The 18,744-nt window shown below is 38.2% G+C and overlaps 3 protein-coding genes across 11 annotated transcripts in view; 1 reads left to right on the top strand and 2 right to left on the bottom strand.

Annotated features, from left to right (window-relative positions):
• The window catches only part of LOC137400011 (MAP/microtubule affinity-regulating kinase 3-like), a 61,107-nt gene extending 56,302 nt beyond the window's left edge, over positions 1-4,805 (top strand). For 7 of the 9 annotated variants that reach the window (XM_068086301.1, XM_068086306.1, XM_068086302.1 and 4 more), the window contains 2 exons: positions 3,268-3,487; positions 3,607-4,805. In XM_068086301.1, coding sequence (XP_067942402.1) covers positions 3,268-3,487; positions 3,607-3,825 — 439 coding nt within the window. In that variant the 3' untranslated portion in view covers positions 3,826-4,805. The remainder of the gene's footprint in view (positions 1-3,267; positions 3,488-3,606) is intronic. The other 2 variants (XM_068086304.1, XM_068086307.1) reach the window with 1 other exon arrangement.
• Positions 4,806-4,944: 139 nt separating this feature from the next.
• On the bottom strand, positions 4,945-17,920 carry LOC137400012 (transforming acidic coiled-coil-containing protein 3-like). The gene is made up of 8 exons (XM_068086311.1): positions 17,805-17,920; positions 13,360-13,465; positions 12,276-12,533; positions 10,215-10,361; positions 9,416-9,535; positions 8,833-9,078; positions 5,955-6,110; positions 4,945-5,485 (listed from the first exon to the last, which is right to left on the bottom strand). Exons 2-8 carry the CDS (start codon positions 13,444-13,446, stop codon positions 5,396-5,398), a joined length of 1,104 nt encoding a protein of 367 aa, XP_067942412.1. The 5' UTR covers positions 13,447-13,465; positions 17,805-17,920; the 3' UTR covers positions 4,945-5,395.
• Positions 14,364-16,235, bottom strand: LOC137400701 (streptococcal hemagglutinin-like). The gene is made up of 2 exons (XM_068087033.1): positions 16,141-16,235; positions 14,364-15,717 (listed from the first exon to the last, which is right to left on the bottom strand). The coding sequence occupies exons 1-2, from the start codon at positions 16,233-16,235 to the stop codon at positions 14,364-14,366; spliced, it is 1,449 nt and encodes a 482-aa protein (XP_067943134.1).
• Positions 17,921-18,744: the final 824 nt, after the last annotated feature.

An 18,744-nucleotide genomic window follows, 5' to 3' on the forward strand; every position in this document is an offset into this window, starting at 1 on the left:
TGATTAACCTCGCGGGTGCCGCAAGGCGCCTGCATTGTGTGTCTTCCTCAGTAATCTTTAGCAATAGATCTTAAAATTTCTTCGTTGTTGTACACGTTGCACGTAGTGTAGATGCTGCACGTCTTTGTGTTCCGTTTCACTGTTGTGTCTCTGTGTATACACGCGCAGTGTCTCATCTACATGTAGAATCATGTTATGAGCCTTCTCCTTTCCTTTCTATCATCCGTTAGCAGGCCTTCACTGCGTCATTTCAGTTCATAGAGCCTTGGCGAGCGAGAGCAGTAAAAGGTTGCTATTCTATTTGTCTTCTTTTTGCTTTTTTATATCGCTACTGTTCTTCTATTACGCATAGCATTCACATCGCTTGTGCTTCCACTTACCGCTTGTTACCAGCTTAGTTTTCCAACCTTTTCACGCTATCAACTACATCAATGCAACCTACCTATCGCAGTTTTAGGATTCAAACCATTTAAACGAAATTAGTAAAGTGAACACGAAAGGTCAGTAAAAACTCTATTTTGTAAGCTCACCTCCTCTAGCCTATTCCTTGTCACTTTCAAAATACATTACCATAGTTATGATGGTGCGCCGTGATATTAGCATTTTCTGTCTAGTGTTTCTTTACCCATTAATCCAAAATAATCTGGTTTGCACAGCTGTTCCGGTATTAACAAATCGGATGCTCTGTATCATGTGTATCTATTCAGCACATCCACCACACTTGCCTGGTATTTGAAAAGTTCATGGCAAGATTAATACGGACTCACACGGTTTCTGCATTTTAAACAATTTCTTGTGTCGTACACACTTCTTGCAGCTAATATTTTGCGCCTTCTCTTCTAATAGGTCGCTGGACTAAAGGTGTTTGGTCTAGCCCTCAACAAGCCTTGCATGTCTTCATTTTTCCTCTAACTGGTTATAGTGCCAATGCATGCCACCATAGATAGCTGATAGAGGACAAGGGCTGAGGCAGTGGACTGAGGAGGACCTCTCAACTGGCTGGTGGGACGGTGGGGCTACCGGGTCTTACTCTCTCCTCGTATATATTTACCAACATTTTACTATTCACTCACCGCTAGTAACATACCTAACTCACTCAAGCCTTGCCTATGTAACCTGTCATACCTACTCTTCACTGACATAACCTCTCATGCCTTGCCTACTCTTCACTTGCATAACCTGCAATGTCATGCCTATTTTTCACTGACATGACCTGTCATGCTACACCAGCTCTTCACATGCCGTAACACCTGTATTTGAATGCCACTTTTGTTTGAATGCCACCTCTTTTTGATCGCCATAATGGGAATAGGGTTGAAAAATAGATCGCCACCCTTAATTGAACGACACTATTATTTAACCGATACTATTTTACATTTTTAATTTTCACGAACCCACAATAGCAAGTGATCAGTAAAAGTGTTCACAATACTACTAATAATGACTCGATTACATCAATAACCTTCAATTCGTTCGTTGTTTTTGTTCGTATCGAAGTTCATTTTCCAACACCAAGTTTTCAGGTTTTTCCGTTAGAAACTTTGATTGCAGCACCATAGAAATAATTAGCTGTAGCAGGCAATAAGCAGTTCCTTTTGTGACACCGTCTTGATACTTGGATGTATGTTGGAAAAAGTTTTTACATATATGGTGGAAAATGTGCTACTATTTTGAGGCCATTTTGATTACACGTGGTTTCTCTTTATTCGCTATTGAAGTTTCTATTCAAAGTAGCACTGCGTAAAAAGTTTTTCTCGGCTAAAAACTTGTTTGGATGCTAAGATCGACTAGCTCAGCTGTGCAGAAGTTGGGTTGAGGTCAGAAGACACTGTAAGGTACTGAACAGCCAGAAGAATGCAAAATGGTTTTACACGAAGGCAACAATCAGAACGCAATTTGGCCGAGCCAACGATGCTAATATTTTTGTTTTGAAAATGTTAATATTTGTTTTAAAATGTTAATTTCTGTTACTGCATGTATTATAATTATGGTTTGTTTATGTCACTTGTTCTTGAATATATATTTGTAGCATTTGATAAATTATTATTATAAAACCTATAAATTTGTATATTTATAGCATATTATTTAAGAGCATGATTGCAGTAATCTGAAATCAGCTTAGTCTGGATCGATGCTTGTAACTCCTGTTCTATTGCACAAAAAAGCCAGTTTTGGCTGCGAACTGTAACAAACATATCAATGAGTTATAAAGTTAGTTATAAAATGAAAATATACTTTCAAACTTGAAAGCTCCAACAAATCACAATGCAGGCTACAAGATTAACGTTGGTTAATTCCAAGCAATATATATCAACTGGTAAAAACATCACCTTCTTTAGCATATTTATTTAACAAATCTGCGACAAGTTGGAGGTAAGTTAGCAAATTTCTTGCTTCCAAAAGAGCTAATGTCGCACCGCCCGAAGGAGAGTGTAAAATATAAGCGACATGCGATTCGCCTGTGTAAACTTAAATTTATCTTCTCAACATCCTGATAAGGTGTTTGAAAAATACAACACCACCCTTTATTTGAACGTCACCTTTAATAAAATGTCACGTTAAAAGAATGGAAAAAAATAGAGGGCCATGGCATTCAAATTTAGGTTTTACGGTATATAACCTCCTATGCCTACATTTACACATATAACCTGCCATGTGTATTCTTTGTATAACCATCATACACATTCTTCACTTGTACAACCTGTCATACTATGCCTACTCTTCTTATATGCAGCCTATCATGCTGTTCCTGTTCTTCACACTTAATTTAACCTCAATCGCTTGCTTCAAGTCTTTCTCTATGATTGGCTACACAAGTTCTGCTTAGAGGCAAGCAGTCTTTTCAGATGCATCAATTTTACCTCAAATGTCGGGGCTGGTCTTTCTAGTAGAGCATGTCCTCGTCATTGGTTAGTTTTGAAGTCTGATTTCTTAGGCTATTAACGCTGGTTTTATCCGCCTCAAGTCGTACTAACTCATTGCTTTGTAATCCACTTGCAAGTGTGAACGACTGGCTAGACAATGCTCACGAACTGCCACGCTTTTCTCACTCAGTAAAAGTCCTGGATAGGATTGCGTTGCTTTGCCTCATTGCAGTCTCCTTCCTTGTCGTCACTTGTTATCCCACAGTCCGTTTCATAGGCATTCATCCAATAATCGAGCTTCTCTCAACCATCTCTACTCCTTGCTTCCCCTTCTGTCCTGCATGGAGAGTAAGCCCTAGCGCACTGCCAGCCCCTGTCAGTGCCTCTCCCTTGTCTGTTACAGCAAATTCTTCCGTAGGTCGGTGACTGGTGACAACCGGTCGCCAATGACGACGGGAAGCGGCAGCTTGGAGACTGGCCAGGAGGCTGGTGTTCCTTCAGGTACATCATCAGTCATGTCTGATAGCCCACCCGGCTCTAAACCGAGGTCATTGCGTTTTACATGGTCGATGAAGACTACGTCTTCTATGGAACCAGCTGAGATGATGAAGGAAATACGAAAGGTGAGAGAGACTATTAATTTTTTGATATGTGCAATAACCAGAATAAAGGTGGATTGCTGATGGCCGTCGTGCCATGAGTTTGTCTGTAGACATATTACTCGCCTTCCTCTGTTATGCAGGTGCTTGATAAAAATAACTGTGACTATGAGCAGAGAGACAAGTTTTTGCTCCTCTGTGTACACGGAGATCCCAATACAGACTCTCTTGTCCAGTGGGAGATGGAAGTGTGTCAGCTACCTAGACTCTCACTCAATGGCGTTCGTTTCAAGAGGATCAGTGGTACATCTATTGGTTTCAAGAACATAGGATCTAAGATTACCAACGAGTTGAAGCTATGAGATAGCTGATCAGACATGTTTGATTTATGTACAGAGCATCGTTGCCACGATCGTATCCACTACTCTGTCGCCAAGAGATGTCCTTCCGCTTCCCCTAGGATTATTCTCCGTGATCTCCGAGCAAGGACACGTCAAGACTTTCCTGTAAGCGTCCAGCTGGGATGAGTAGAGTGTCAGTTGAGGCGGTTTGGTTGTCAACATGTCACTTTAGACTCGTCTGACTAATATATATATATATTCGTTATATTCATTTGCTACTCAGCTATACACTAATTTGGTATTATAACATTTCAAACAAGCACCATCATGGATATCTACTGGTTTGCATAATGGTTAAAGTGTGCTTGTGTAAGCTCCAGTTAAAGCCTTGTCTAGGGCCATCCTCACACTATTTCACAGCGTATGCGCGAGGCTAGGTGTTGTCAATTATTTTTGTGTTTATATGACATGCTGGTGTGTAATGACTATAGATTTATACTTAGTTTTGTACACTGATTGCATGATATTCGATGTGTCCTAAACCATCAGTACAATTGTCTATTCTCGGCTTCAGTATGACGGCACAAAGAAGATGAGGAACACCCGTGTATAATTCTTTGTGGAGTTGTGTACATTCTCCCATCTTTATAGTTGATGTCTGAAGCGTGTAGTCATGACTCGTCAGTCTGTATGTGTGCGCTGTTCCATCTATAAAGAATTTATAACTGCGAAACGAGTGCTTCCTATTGTTTTTACACACTCGCATTTGCTGATGGTCTAATCTTTCTTGACTTTGGATAAAGCCATATGAATATGGTTTCAATAATACTTTAATAATATAATGCGTACACTAGGAGCGAGCGAAGCTCAACCATTTAGATTATACACATGTGACTGCACTCACGTTTTCACTTCTATATATTTTCATCTTTTCTATCCGTTGTGCAGCCAAACTTGATTCATTTATTTAAGAAAAATAAATATTTGAGTTGATAACTGCACCTATCATTCAGAAATTGAATGTTACTTGCCTCGTAATACATGTATAGTAAATTTATTATATTTCATAAACGCCTGATTCCATCACGTCTTGGTGACATTGGATGATCAGTTTTGCCCCTAGTATCTGTTGTGGTCAACTTGTAGGGGTTGTTGTGTTGGGGTGCAGTATTTTGCATTAATGTGATTTAAGGCGTATTACATTGCTGCAAAAACTGTGACAGGGATGCTGGGCAGCAGCAGCAAAATATTTCTATCCATAATGTTCATATAATAAGACTAAACTAAGCTCCATGCTGTTGTTGGGTACTCTGCGCCAGTGAATCTGCCATTATTAACTTTTCTCAAATACTCATATAATATAAAGAATGTATATTGTGAGTGTACAGTTGGACGGCTGTTGTAGAAAATAATACTTTGATAAATAAACAGCAATTTTTACAAAAAAAAACACATACAAATGACAATGAATAGTTTACAATCTAACCACAGGGTTGCATTATATGAGTTTGTTTTACTATGAGTATAGCATCAGATGAGAGGTTTTGCGTGAGCTGAAATCTTCCAATTTGCTTCTGTAGTGTGCAGGTCGTTATTGTTCCGCTACATCTGGCTCCATGTTGCCTCCTTTGAGAGCAATAAGGTTGTCACATATTTGTGCTAGCTCGGCATTCTCATTGATCTATAAGTATACTAGCTGGTTATTGACTAGCCTAGGCTTAAGCTTCATAGGTTTGAACAACTACAAAACAAGCAACTATTAAGTAAACAGTTATGCTAAAAAACTCTTTCAAAGCAAACATTAAATAGTAGTGGGAGTGTACAGACGCGTAATGTCTTGTGATAGCCAGCTTGTGAGTGAGCAATTAGTGTAGAGACAGGGATGCTTGGTTATGCAGCTAAGTCAAAGAGATTTTGAGTTTTAAGACTGAAAACAATGTGCTCCTTATCGCTATCCCTGTTTTTTCTCCCTTTGTTTTTCTCATCTCTACCCCTTTCTCACTCTGTCTCCACCCCTTTCTCCTATCCTACTATTTTTGTCTCGACCTTTTTGTCCTGTTTTTTCACCCCCTCTCCTCCCTTCTCTCCTTCCCGTTTTCACCTCTTATGTTACCCATTTGCTCCATTTTTTATCATTTCATATGGCTTACCTTTTGCTGTAGCTGTTGGTTTACACTTTGAGAATGTACCTCTGACTTCTTAAGAGCCATTTGCAGTCGCATAATCTCAGCCTTACAACTGGTTTTAGCTTTCTCAACTTCGCCCGCTGCTTTAGACAGTTTCTCTTGTGACTCTGTTCGAAGTTTCTGTAAAACATAAACAGCCGTTCAATAACTCACGCATCTTTCAAACATCTTTAAGGCCTTGAGAAAACTATTGCTTTGAAATACCTAATCGATTAGTAGTATTGTAAATATGTTAACTTCTACTATAATTTTAAATGTGAGCTAGGAATATAAATGCTATCTACTTATAATTGCCATTATCTGTGATCTCATAGTTTTGTCATGGTCAAAGAAACTGAGCGATATCTCTGATCCTAAGTCTTTTTACTTAGGCAATCACGCGCATGTTTTACTAAACACATAGTGTGGGTGTTTTACATGAGTTCAAATGGCTTTTGGCAATTGTAGATGTATAGTTAGCTCAGTTATTATAGTTACCTAGTTTTCGTTGGTGAAGAAAATATATGCATATAAAGTTAACTTGTTTTGAGAAATACTCAGTGTGTACTAAGACCTTCATAGGAAAAAGCAAATATTACTTTATGAGTACACCATGATTCATTCAATTCACAGCATGAAAACCTTACGGGATCTCCTTTATAAATACAGTCAAACATGGATAACTCGCTCATGGATAGCTCGAACACATGGTTAATTCGAACGGTTTCTTTGGTCCGTTCCCACATAATGATAAATTGCTATAGATAACTCGAACTCAACACTGTTAATTCGAACTGTGTTTTTTGCCCAACGGCTACCGAAACGGTTGTTATCGCTTTAGAAAATCACTTTATTCAAAGCCATAGAGGTAAACCTCATCTTTTCGTAATTCATAAGCGTTGTTATTACCACCATCGGCAAAATATTTTTGTCAACGACTTTTCTAAAGGTTTGGTCAAATTTGATTTATACTGCTATACGATGAATAGCACGGGCTTGCCGGGTCACGCGTGCAAGGATTTTCGCCACGCACATACAAAACAAAAACAGCATGTTGTTTTGTATGTGCGTGGCGAAAATCCTTGAGTGCGTGACCTGGCTAGCCCGTGACGAATAGTTTTCCGACGTTGATTCCGTGTTGAATCAACGCCAGAATGTTGAATGTTTAAAACGTCTTAAAAATTGTTGTAATTAAACGTATACGTTGTCTTAGCTAAAAAAAACTTCATCGTTTGACCTAAACACAGAATACGGGTGTACATTCAATAAGTATCCATTCAAAAAGCGTGAGTGATATACAAAGTACCGTAAAACCTCGTAAAACTTTTAATTGAACTGCCTCGGAGTGTTGCTCTTAACGAATCCCAGGTAAAGTAAGGTAATCTTTGCATAAACTTTAAGAAAAATCGGCAAAATTGATCGTGGGTAAAACGCTCAAAAGAAAAAGATGTCTTTTCTTTTGAGCATTTCAACAACGATCAAGTTTGGCCAATGTCAATTTAAAAAACGTCCTGGCAATAACATCACCTCAAACAACAAACCAATCTCAAGTGATAGAAAAATCTCTATACTTTTTGATAAAAACGTTTTAAACTTTACATTAGAAGCATTTAATTTGAAACAAGCCATTTGTGCTTTTGATTTATATTATAGTTTGTATATGTACATGTATCTACTAATAAATAAGTAAATACATGGACTTGTGACAGTGCTCTAATAACTTGAACGCTCTGATAATTCGAACACTTTTGCTCGGTCCCGTGAAGTTCGAGTTATCCATGTTTGACTGTACTATAAGTAATCACAAAGCATTAACACAAATTCATTATATAAAACTGGGTAAAAACTAAACTGTAGAAAAACCACATTATTAAAGTAACAAAAAAAGAGGTTTATAAGGTTATTTACCTTAAAGATACCTAAGGTAAGTAAGTATAGGCTGAACCAAGCGTAAGTTTGCAGCTGGAGATATAATTGATGGAAATACTCAAAGTAATATAAGAATAAATTTTCTTCTCTAAGTGAGATCAGATGCAGCTCAAACTAGCTTAGCAGAAATGTTTTGCCTACTATATTGCTGCTAACTATATTACTACCTACTATATCACTACCTACTATATTACTACCTACTATATTACTACTTACTATGTTACTGCCTACTATATTACTACCTACTATATCACTACCTACTATATTACTACCTACTATATTACTACCTACTATATCACTACCTACTATATTACTACCTACTATATTACTACTTACTATGTTACTGCCTACTATATTACTACCTACTATATTACTACCTACTATATTACTACCTACTATATTACTACCTACTATATTACTATCTACCATATTACTACTTACCATATTACTACCTACTATATTACTACCTACCATATTACTACCTACCATATTACTAACTATATTTTTGTTCCTTATTTTTTATTTTGATCATTCTCTGTGCTTTCATTTCCAAACTATATTACATTGTATCGAGGAATATTGAAAGCTCTACATAAAAATTGATTTGGATGTAGAGTCAAGTATTCATTTGAATTTCATGTTACATGTTAGACCATTCATCGAGTTGAGGCGACCACGAGTATGTTTTGTTGTAGTTACCATGCGTATAGCCATTTGAGCCTGTTTACATGCTAAACAAGGACAATGATCATTTTGCAAAACCAAAGTAACATACATCGGAGAACATTTTACGATTGCCAAATGATAGATTCTCAAGTTTAAAGGAGTATCATTAAAAACATCACGAAAAATGAACCAACATTGTTGCAGATGTAGATATATGATCAAGGATGTATGTATACAAAGACAACTAAGAATGTACAAGTTTACTTACATCAAAGCTTTTAGATGAGGTGCGTATCTGCTGCTTGGCATCAGCGAGTTCCTCCTTCAACCTCTCGTCATTTCTCCGCTGACTTTGCAAAGCTTCTCGTAGTTTGTCATATCTTTTGTGTAACTCTGTGAAGGATTTTTCGACCTGATGTAGATCATCGGCATATTGATCTCGTTCAGCGCGAAGTGACGTAATAATTTCAGGTGATACTTCCCCGTCATTGCTTTCAACCTGTGTCGCTGATTCCTATAAAAAGAGTGAGGGTAAATCCCATTTTGTGCTGCATCGTATCCAAATTTTAATAAAACATTGTAACTCTAAGACGTCAATTACATTGTGTAAAAGAGGTAAAAAAACTTCCTTCAATCGGGAATCTGTTAGGCATCCCTTAGCAATATGCCAAATACCTAACTCACACAAACTTTAACAGTTTACACCGAAAATGATGGCTCATGTTATGGTTAGCCGCCTTTGTGGTTATTGGTTGTTGCTGGTTATAAAAAGATAGTCATGGATAACCAGATTAGAATTTATCCGCAATCTATCTAAGTATGTTTAAGTATGGGTAAGTAGTACCAATTACCTTGTCATTGAGTAACTCGGTCATAGATTTATCATATTCCGCAGCCATGTCATTACATCGTTGTCGCAGCTCCATAACAAGCTTCTGTGAGTTTGATAATTCTGACTTGCTTGCTTGCAGCTAAAATTAAATTTAAATGAAATATTTGCAAGGTAGAGGTCTATGGTCACACGAATAAACTCATATACATACATTAATCGCAGCCTGATGAGTGCCAGGCACATACCTGTCAACTCTCATGCATTGGGCGTGAGACTCACGCAATCACCCCAAAGAAAAAATGAAAATGCGTGAGAAATGAGTGAGATTTTTGCCCCAATTTCCACAATTTTATATATACTATCATTGATACATCAATTGCCCCAAAACCAAATCTCACACATTTCCCCACTCTTGGGTTGGCAGGTCTGGCCAGGCATGAAACAGCATTGTAACTGCCTCGAGAAATTTTAGTCATACCAAACACCGTCTAGTTTTATTATAATCAACTCTTGTAGTTTGGAGTTTTATTTTCTTCTTGGCTAGTGTCTACATGTCTTATTAAGATATTTTATCCTCATTTAACTTGAGTAGCATTTAACTAAACTAACTAGCAAGCAAACTAAAAGCAACTAACTAAACTAACATTTTTCCAAAAGAAAACCTGTATTTCAATATATTTGCTCAAATATTATAATCTTTAATATCCAAATAGCAATGGCTTGTGAAGCCATAGTACATACATTATTCACGCCAAAATAGCTGCTTTCCTCAGAACCATTGTTCGTAAAGTATGGGTGGCTATATTTATTCTACGTACCCTTTTGTCCCATTCTCTGTCTTTGGCAAGTATTCTCGATTGGTAGTCAAGTTTAATTTCTTGGATTTCCTGATTATATTGTGCCCTGATTTTGTCTACCTCTTCTGCACTATACAGTCTGTCTCGGCCAGTCGATGACATTCCATTCTAGAGAGCATATAGTAGTTGGGTTTACCATAGAACATTGTAGCCAGCTAGCTGCATCGTATGCATTATGTATTGAGGCCAGGCTGTAAATTTTAAACATGTCACCACTAAACATTTCATTTCTCATTGCACAAGGAACTAATGCATTAATCATTGCATGAAACACTAATGCATTACTCATTAAGATTAACTGATACATTACCCAATGCACAATACACTAATGCATTACTCATTTCACAAGTAATTAGTTCACTGCTCATTTCTCCTCATTAGTGCATTGCTCTTGCATAAGGCACTAATGTATTACTGTAAGCATTATATCAGCACTAATGTAAGCAGTACTGCATGAGTGCACTACTGTAAGCATTATATCAGCACTAATGTAAGCAGTACTACATGAGTGCACTACTGTAAGCATTATATCAGCACTAATGTAAGCAGTACTACATGAGTGCACTACTGTAAACATTATATCAGCACTAATGTAAGCAGTACTACATGAGTGCACTACTGTAAGCATTGTATCAGCACTAATGTAAGCAGTACTACATGAGTGCACTACTGTAAGCATTATATCAGCACTAATGTAAGCAGTACTACATGAGTGCACTACTGTAAAAGCTTTGTAGAAAATATGAACGTATTCTCTAGAGCCATACTGAATGCATTGTTATTAACATCTCTAGAATAATAAGGGTAGCGCTGCTTTTTTAGGCACATAACGACTGCGACATACATGCATGGTCATTTGTGTTTTATTAGAAGCAATGAAATCTTTTGTGCGTGTTTTGAAACCCAGTCAGTGTCAGACAACAGGTCATCACTAGGTGCACTATTTTCTGCAGCACACTTTAAATGACAAGAGCTTTGGTTGTAAATTCAAGTTCTTAGATTTTGGTGCCGGCTTAATCCATTATAAGCAGCCTCATTTATTCACACTGATTGACATCACAAACTATCTTGTCTCATGCATATTACAGATAAAGAAACAATGTAAAGAGACAATGTATGTTTCACATTTGCATAAGCAAAAAACTTTTAACAATGCCTAGTGTTTAATGGGCTGCAATCAAAAAAACCCTTCCAATGATAAAACTTTCATTATATTATTACCACTAGCGTCATGTTTAAAGATTATTACTAGCTGAACATAGACTACTAACTGATCATAGGTTACTAGCCGATCATAGACTACTAGCCGATCATAGACTACTAGCCGATCATAGACTACTAGCCGATCATAGACTACTAGCCGATCATAGACTACTAGCCGGTCATAGACTACTAGCCGATCATAGACTACTAGCCGATCATAGACTACTAGCCGATCATAGACTACTAGCCGATCATAGACTACTAGCTGATCACAGGCAACTAGCTGATCACAGGCAACTATGAAGTTGAAGGTCCCTTGCCTCAGAATGGACTCAGACATTCTCAACCAAGATCCCAAAGCCGTTGTTTGTGCAACAATGGCTCTTAAAAACATGCACAGCTTCTGCTAAGCAGACATCATACTCGGTCTTTGAATTGGTATTTTTATGTCTATTCCACTGAAGTTGCTGCAAAGCTGAAAGATAATACTTAATGCTGAGAAACTAAATGTGTTTATAGATATTTGCTGCTTAATATGCTCAAGTTGTATCTCCAATCTGCCTGACCATCCATTACATTCCTACTTCCCCAAAAAATCTCTACGCCTTATACCAGACACCAACATCTTGCCAATTTACACTATCGAACAGCGTTATTCAAACAAATCTTTCTCTTTCAATACACATAATTGACTTTATGGTTTTTGTTTTCATCTCATGATCTTATTTGTTCAGAGCGGCATTGACCTTGGCATTGACCTTAGTATTGACCAATGGCAATAAAGTTAATATCTATCTAAGGTGTGTCAAGTTAAATTACCTGATATATGTTGGAACTTGAAGCCGACTTCTCTCTTGAAGCTTGCATAACAGAGTTATGATAGTCATTCCTAGAGGACATGTCCTCTCCTCCCCCACTATCCAGCCTTTCTTTGCCAAGATCCATGCTACTTAATTGAGTTGAGTAATCGACAGAACTGCTGAGACGCCGGTAATCAGTTCCGCCAGTATAGCGGTCCATCGACGTCGACCTGTTGTAGCCACTCCTTGTGCCAGTCGTACTTACCGAATCGCCAGACTACAGACAAGGCGAAAGACAATGAGCAAACGTAGTCAATGCTTACAGCTGATGATGGCAACCATTTCCTTTAGATCTTCCGTTGACTAAAACACTCTCCATAAGTTGTACGTTCCACACAAACAAACCTCATATGCAGCTATTATCTTTTCTACTCCGCTTTCTAATGGCAGTGGTTCTACAGCGAGAAATCTAGCAGCAGTAATTGGCTATCAACCTAGATTCGTATTTTGTAGTAGTGAATAAATATATAGGTATGTTGATCTTCAAATCCTTATTATAATAATAATCTATAGAAATGCACAATAGGCTAAAGAGGCAGGCGGAGTACTTCGCGTTGGAAACTGAATACAGTAAATTGATTACACGCTTGTATTTCTCTACCCCTAATTATATGGCTGCAAAGAGCATGGCATTTGCCTTTCTCCTCCTCAGCAAGTGTTTTTATACTCGACTCAACTGCCTCCTTGTTTACCCCAATTAAGGCAGTTTTGTTCTAGAGTTGATTCGTTTGCTTAATGGATTATCTATCATGTACTAATTACGTGTAGAATTCAACTTTCAATAGTTCCTAAGTATGATTCTGGAGTTACCCTTTCTCATCACACCAAAAAGCCCAAATGACACCTCTCATCTTTTTATTGCACTATCATCTTTCAAGTACGAGGAGTCGAATGTAACATTCATGTCAAGCTGATCATTTTTATTTAAAAACTTGAATCGGAAAAGAGTTGAGATTGATGACTATCTAAGTGAACTAAAAAAACCAAAATAACAAACTGAGGTATTAGAATGGCAAAGCTGAGAATGTTGAGAGTTGCCTGACCTGTGTGAGCTGTTGTATGGAGCGCACAGGATACATGCGCTCAGCACTTGATGCTCTCTTGTTCAGAGCTCGTGCTGCCGGATGCATTCTTCCTTCCGATGAATCACTGTCAAAACCCAAATTGCGTAATTAGATGGTGATAAGAAAAGCCAAAGCGAAAATCTAATAAATTAATATTTTAATATTAAACTCCAGTTCTGGAGGCTGCAAGCTTACCCATTAGGTCAACTGAGCCTTTTGCAATACAATGGATTAATCGTGCTCCTATTCATTACATTGGTTAAAATACTCTTGCTTAAAGTTCTTGAGGTTATTAATTAGCTCGCTTGATCATTACGCGTAACGTAATGATTATTAACCTAGCTTCCAACATGGCTCTTTTTATGGCAGGGACTAGTTGAATACCCAGGTTTCCCAGGTAATAAAAATGTTTGTGCACAGGAAATTTATTTTTATTTAACATATGCAACATTTATTATTATAACCATTAAACTTCCTATTATGACAAAAATGTTTTGTGCAGTTCAAATAAATATAGAAAAAAATAAAACAACTAACAGCGTTTAAATTTGAAATGATTAGCAAGTAATGACTAAATAGTCTGTTCTACTACAATAAAAAATGATTCAATACTGATACAATTAATACAAACTGAAAAAAAAAATCATTAATATGTTGGATTAATAATTACAATGAGTATATAGAAGTGTGAGTATAAAAAGGTTACTGTTGCAGCAGAAGCAATCCATCAAAATTTTGAATGCAGCAGTATCGGTACCTCTCGATACTGGTACAAGCTGCTACAGGTACTGAGGCTGCTAGATATTGGGTTTTAGCTTATACAGATTTAGCAATTGAGCTTATAAAAACTTGGAAATAGGAATGTAACGGAACATTTGAAACTAAATTGGCATACTTGAAAATTACAAATAAAAAACATGGTAGTGAATATTGACATGGCTTTTGAAAAACTTTTAAAAGAAAAACCAATGCCAAAGGTACTATCAATGAATAATACAAAGTACATATTTAGCGAGTGCGATTGCGATAATGATAGATATGATAGTTGAGAATAAGAAGAACAGTTTAGCGGTTAGTCTAGCGGTTAGTCTAGCGGTTAGTCTAGCGGTTAGTCTAGCGGTTAGTCTAGCGGTTAGTCTAGCGGTTAGCCTAGCGGTTAGCCTAGCGGTTAGTCTAGCGGTTAGTCTAGCGGTTAGTCTAGCGGTTAGTCTAGCGGTTAGTCTAGCGGTTAGCCTAGCGGTTAGCCTAGCGGTTAGCCTAGCGGTTAGCCTAGCGGTTAGCCTAGCGGTTAGTCTAGCGGTTAGTCTAGCGGTTAGTCTAGCGGTTAGTCTAGCGGTTAGTCTAGCGGTTAGTCTAGCGGTTAGTCTAGCGGTTAGTCTAGCGGTTAGTCTAGCGGTTAGTCTAGCGGTTAGTCTAGCGGTTAGTCTAGCGGTTAGTCTAGCGGTTAGTCTAGCGGTTAGTCTAGCGGTTAGTCTAGCGGTTAGTCTAGCGGTTAGCCTAGCGGTTAGTCTAGCGGTTAGTCTAGCGGTTAGTCTAGCGGTTAGTCTAGCGGTTAGTCTAGCGGTTAGTCTAGCGGTTAGTCTAGCGGTTAGTCTAGCGGTTAGTCTAGCGGTTAGTCTAGCGGTTAGTCTAGCGGTTAGTCTAGCGGTTAGTCTAGCGGTTAGTCTAGCGGTTAGTCTAGCGGTTAGTCTAGCGGTTAGTCTAGCGGTTAGTCTAGCGGTTAGTCTAGCGGTTAGCCTAGCGGTTAGTCTAGCGGTTAGTCTAGCGGTTAGTCTAGCGGTTAGCCTAGCGGTTAGCCTAGCGGTTAGCCTAGCGGTTAGCCTAGCGGTTAGTCTAGCGGTTAGTCTAGCGGTTAGTCTAGCGGTTAGTCTAGCGGTTAGTCTAGCGGTTAGTCTAGCGGTTAGTCTAGCGGTTAGTCTAGCGGTTAGTCTAGCGGTTAGTCTAGCGGTTAGTCTAGCGGTTAGTCTAGCGGTTAGCCTAGCGGTTAGCCTAGCGGTTAGCCTAGCGGTTAGCCTAGCGGTTAGCCTAGCGGTTAGCCTAGCGGTTAGTCTAGCGGTTAGTCTAGCGGTTAGTCTAGCGGTTAGTCTAGCGGTTAGTCTAGCGGTTAGTCTAGCGGTTAGTCTAGCGGTTAGTCTAGCGGTTAGTCTAGCGGTTAGTCTAGCGGTTAGCCTAGCGGTTAGCCTAGCGGTTAGCCTAGCGGTTAGCTTAGCGGTTAGCCTAGCGGTTAGTCTAGCGGTTAGCCTAGCGGTTAGCCTAGCGGTTAGCCTAGCGGTTAGCCTAGCGGTTAGCTTAGCGGTTAGCCTAGCGGTTAGCCTAGCGGTTAGCTTAGCGGTTAGCCTAGTCCAGGTTTGCAATTTGAATGTTGCAAGTTCAATTTCGGTGCTATGCAGATTTTTTGTTTTCAGATTTTAATCTGTATAACTGGACATAGCGACAACAGATACAAAAAGACAAAGAAACGCTGAGATTTATATACAGAGCTAACTCTATTTTATACGTATATAGAGTTAGAAAGTTACTAGCTTGCCAGGTAAGTTACTCAAATTTATTGGGTAGTTACTTTATTACCCGTACAACGCCAGACATCTACGTAGTCTTCTATCTTTCTTTTTCTTCTATATACATGTAGGCCTATATATATATTTCAAAGTTTGCGTATTCATTCGCCGTTGTATATGTCCCGCTATAGCTATTAAAATCTTGGAATAAAGAATCCGTTTCGCAGAAGATTTGAACTCGTTTGCCAGTCCGACGTCTTACCAATTTAGCCACACGAGCTTGATAGATTTGGTAGGTGATGCATGTCGCCATATGAGAGCAAGTACGCTACGCTTTCGGTCATGGCCCAAAGTCATGGCGTAATGTCATGAGAAGCCGTAGCTCTTATTAGTAAGCTTACTCAAATTATTCATTGGTAATGTGCCAGACTAATAACAACTGGCAGGCTACTCTCATTACCTTTTATTGTTTATAAGCTGATTTTTAATACTCGGGCAACACCGGCTAGCATAGCTAGTGTATATATAAATCTCAAAGTCTGTCGTTCGGGGTGACCAAAGCTAGCTATTAAAATCCAGGAATGAAAGATCCCCTTCATGCTGGATTTGATCTCGGAACTTCCCGTTTGCCAGGCGATATCCTTACCAATAGAGCTACACGAGATGCAAGAATTCATTAGTTGATATAAGTCGTTATGTCAGCTAAAATACTCATAGTCCTTTGGATTATGGATTATGCTTGCTCTCACAGCCCTTATTACTAAGTTTAGTAACACGGATAGTAGCATACTAAAATTAGTTATTAGCGATGAGCCAGGCTAATGGTAAGTGGCAGGCAACTACATTACCCGCCATTGTTTATAAGCTGTTTTTTAATAAAAGTGCAACGCCGGAAATTTAGCTAGTACTAATATAAAGATGTTCTTTAGGGCTATGAGTATGTCTGTATGAAACAATACAGTTTTTTTAGGAATGAGAGGGTCCAATAAGATTGGAGATGATCACTGGCTAAAAAGATCTGCAGTGTTAGAAGTAGAGTAGGCAGAGATTGTTTGGGTAAAGAATATAAGGATGGTAGAGAACAGCTCATCAAATCACCAAAGTTTGAATTTTTATATTTTAGCAACAAGATGCCACAATGTGTACTTTCATAGCAGACTATCAACTTACATCTAGCATAACTAAAACGTTGATGCGAATATGACAAATATTTTGCAAAACATCAAGTGAGACATACCCAAATATGAGAGGGATTTAAGGAGTTCCAAAGTTCCAAGGTGCTGATAAAAAACCTTATTACTCTCCATCAGCAAATAATATTTAAAAACAACTAAATTAATTTAACGAAATCAGAGGTATGAGTGCTTCTTTATCAAAGCAGGACCAAATGAATCCACGAACCCTACAGCTATTTCTATGAGTTGCAACTCATCAGCTACTTCCCACTGTTGTGTAAATTCTCTATAAAATTTTGAGAAAGACCGTGTTGCGCCTTTCATTCGTGATTATTAAGGCATAAATATTATTACTGAGAAAATTGAAAACAACTTTCAAGACATTTCAAAAGGGAATGCCTTGAGTTAGACAGCAAAAATCTGTAGAAAATACCTTGAGTCATCATTTACTATTTGGGTGCAGCAGGTTTGTGTGATATTTTGAATTAACTGTACTATGGCAACACGGGCATCTACAATTTCAAATGACGATCTTTAAATTGGTTGTTTTGATATTGATGAGTTTTCTGCTCCACAAACCACACATATAAATAGACACCAAGCAATTTCCTTCATTCGGAATGACAATACCTAGTTTATCAGCTGAAGCTGATGAGGAGTTGTTTTATCTTAGCAAGATATCTAGCAATTAAAGTCGAGAATCTTAGAGAAGTGCTAGTAGTAAAGTAGTAAATAGTAAACAATTATCTACCTTCTGCTTCTCGAAGATTTGCGGTTTGTTGAACTCTGACCAGAGATTACTGGAGATTTCCGGCCCGAAGCTTCGAATCTTTTTGTGTATGTACCTTGACCTCTTGACAGCGAGCTGGATGATTGAAACTACAAGCGATGGGAAGTTTTACACTTGTGCCACTAAGCTGCTATGAGTGCCTTGCAAAAATCAATCAGTGTCACTCATCTATGTCTCATTGACACACAGAGAAAGAATATCACCAGCCTGCGATCATCAATAGATTGATCCTATGAAAAGTATTACTTTGATAGTAATTCTTTGAACTCAGCTGATTGAAGAAAGTGATTATAACCTTGAATAAACGTTATCGATTCCTTCTTCTATTAATATTGGAGTTATCTAATCCTGATGCTGTTTTCTTAAAAAACGTAATTTTTATAGATCAACCCAGTGTTGTTTCTTCACATTAACATTACTTTTTAGTCAACAGACAATGAGTATTAAGGAGGCACTGTTTTAATGGCTATTACTGATTGCAATTTCAAGAATGCAACAATTCAGAAATTGGTAGCCAATCCAGTACAGTACTGTACAAGGTATAGTTCCCTGAATTGTTGCATACCTAAAGTCGTGTCAGTACTGTACAAGGTATAGTTCCCTGAATTATTGCATACCTAAATTCGTGTTAGTACTGTACAAGGTATAGTTCCCTGAATCGTTGCATACCTAAAGTCGTGTCAGTACTGTACAAGGTACAGTTCCCTGAATTGTTGCATACCTAAAGTCGTGTTAGTACTGTACAATGTATAGTTCCCTGAATCGTTGCATACCTAAAGTCGTGTCAGTATTGTACAAGGTATATTTCTCTGAATCGGCGCATACCTAAAGTTGTGCTGGTAACTGACACGATTTTAAGTATGCGCCGATTCAGAGGACTATACCTTGTACAGTACTGACA

The sequence above is a fragment of the Watersipora subatra genome, chromosome 7 (assembly GCF_963576615.1).
Source record: "Watersipora subatra chromosome 7, tzWatSuba1.1, whole genome shotgun sequence".
Lineage (NCBI taxonomy): Eukaryota > Metazoa > Bryozoa > Gymnolaemata > Cheilostomatida > Watersiporidae > Watersipora > Watersipora subatra.

Excerpts from the sequence above, each read along its gene's own strand:
- LOC137400012 (XM_068086311.1), bottom strand. The coding sequence starts at position 13,446 with ATGCATCCGGCAGCACGAGCTCTGAACAAGAGAGCATCAAGTGCTGAG. Across the intron at positions 12,534-13,359 it reads CCATACAACAGCTCACACAG|TCTGGCGATTCGGTAAGTAC; the intron begins GTCAGGCAACTC and ends CCTTGTCTGTAG. Across the intron at positions 9,536-10,214 it reads ACAGAGAATGGGACAAAAGG|CTGCAAGCAAGCAAGTCAGA; the intron begins GTACGTAGAATA and ends ATTTAATTTTAG.
- LOC137400701 (XM_068087033.1), bottom strand. The coding sequence starts at position 16,235 with ATGACTTTGGGCCATGACCGAAAGCGTAGCGTACTTGCTCTCATATGG. Across the intron at positions 15,718-16,140 it reads AAGCTCGTGTGGCTAAATTG|GCTAACCGCTAAGCTAACCG; the intron begins GTAAGACGTCGG and ends AACCTGGACTAG.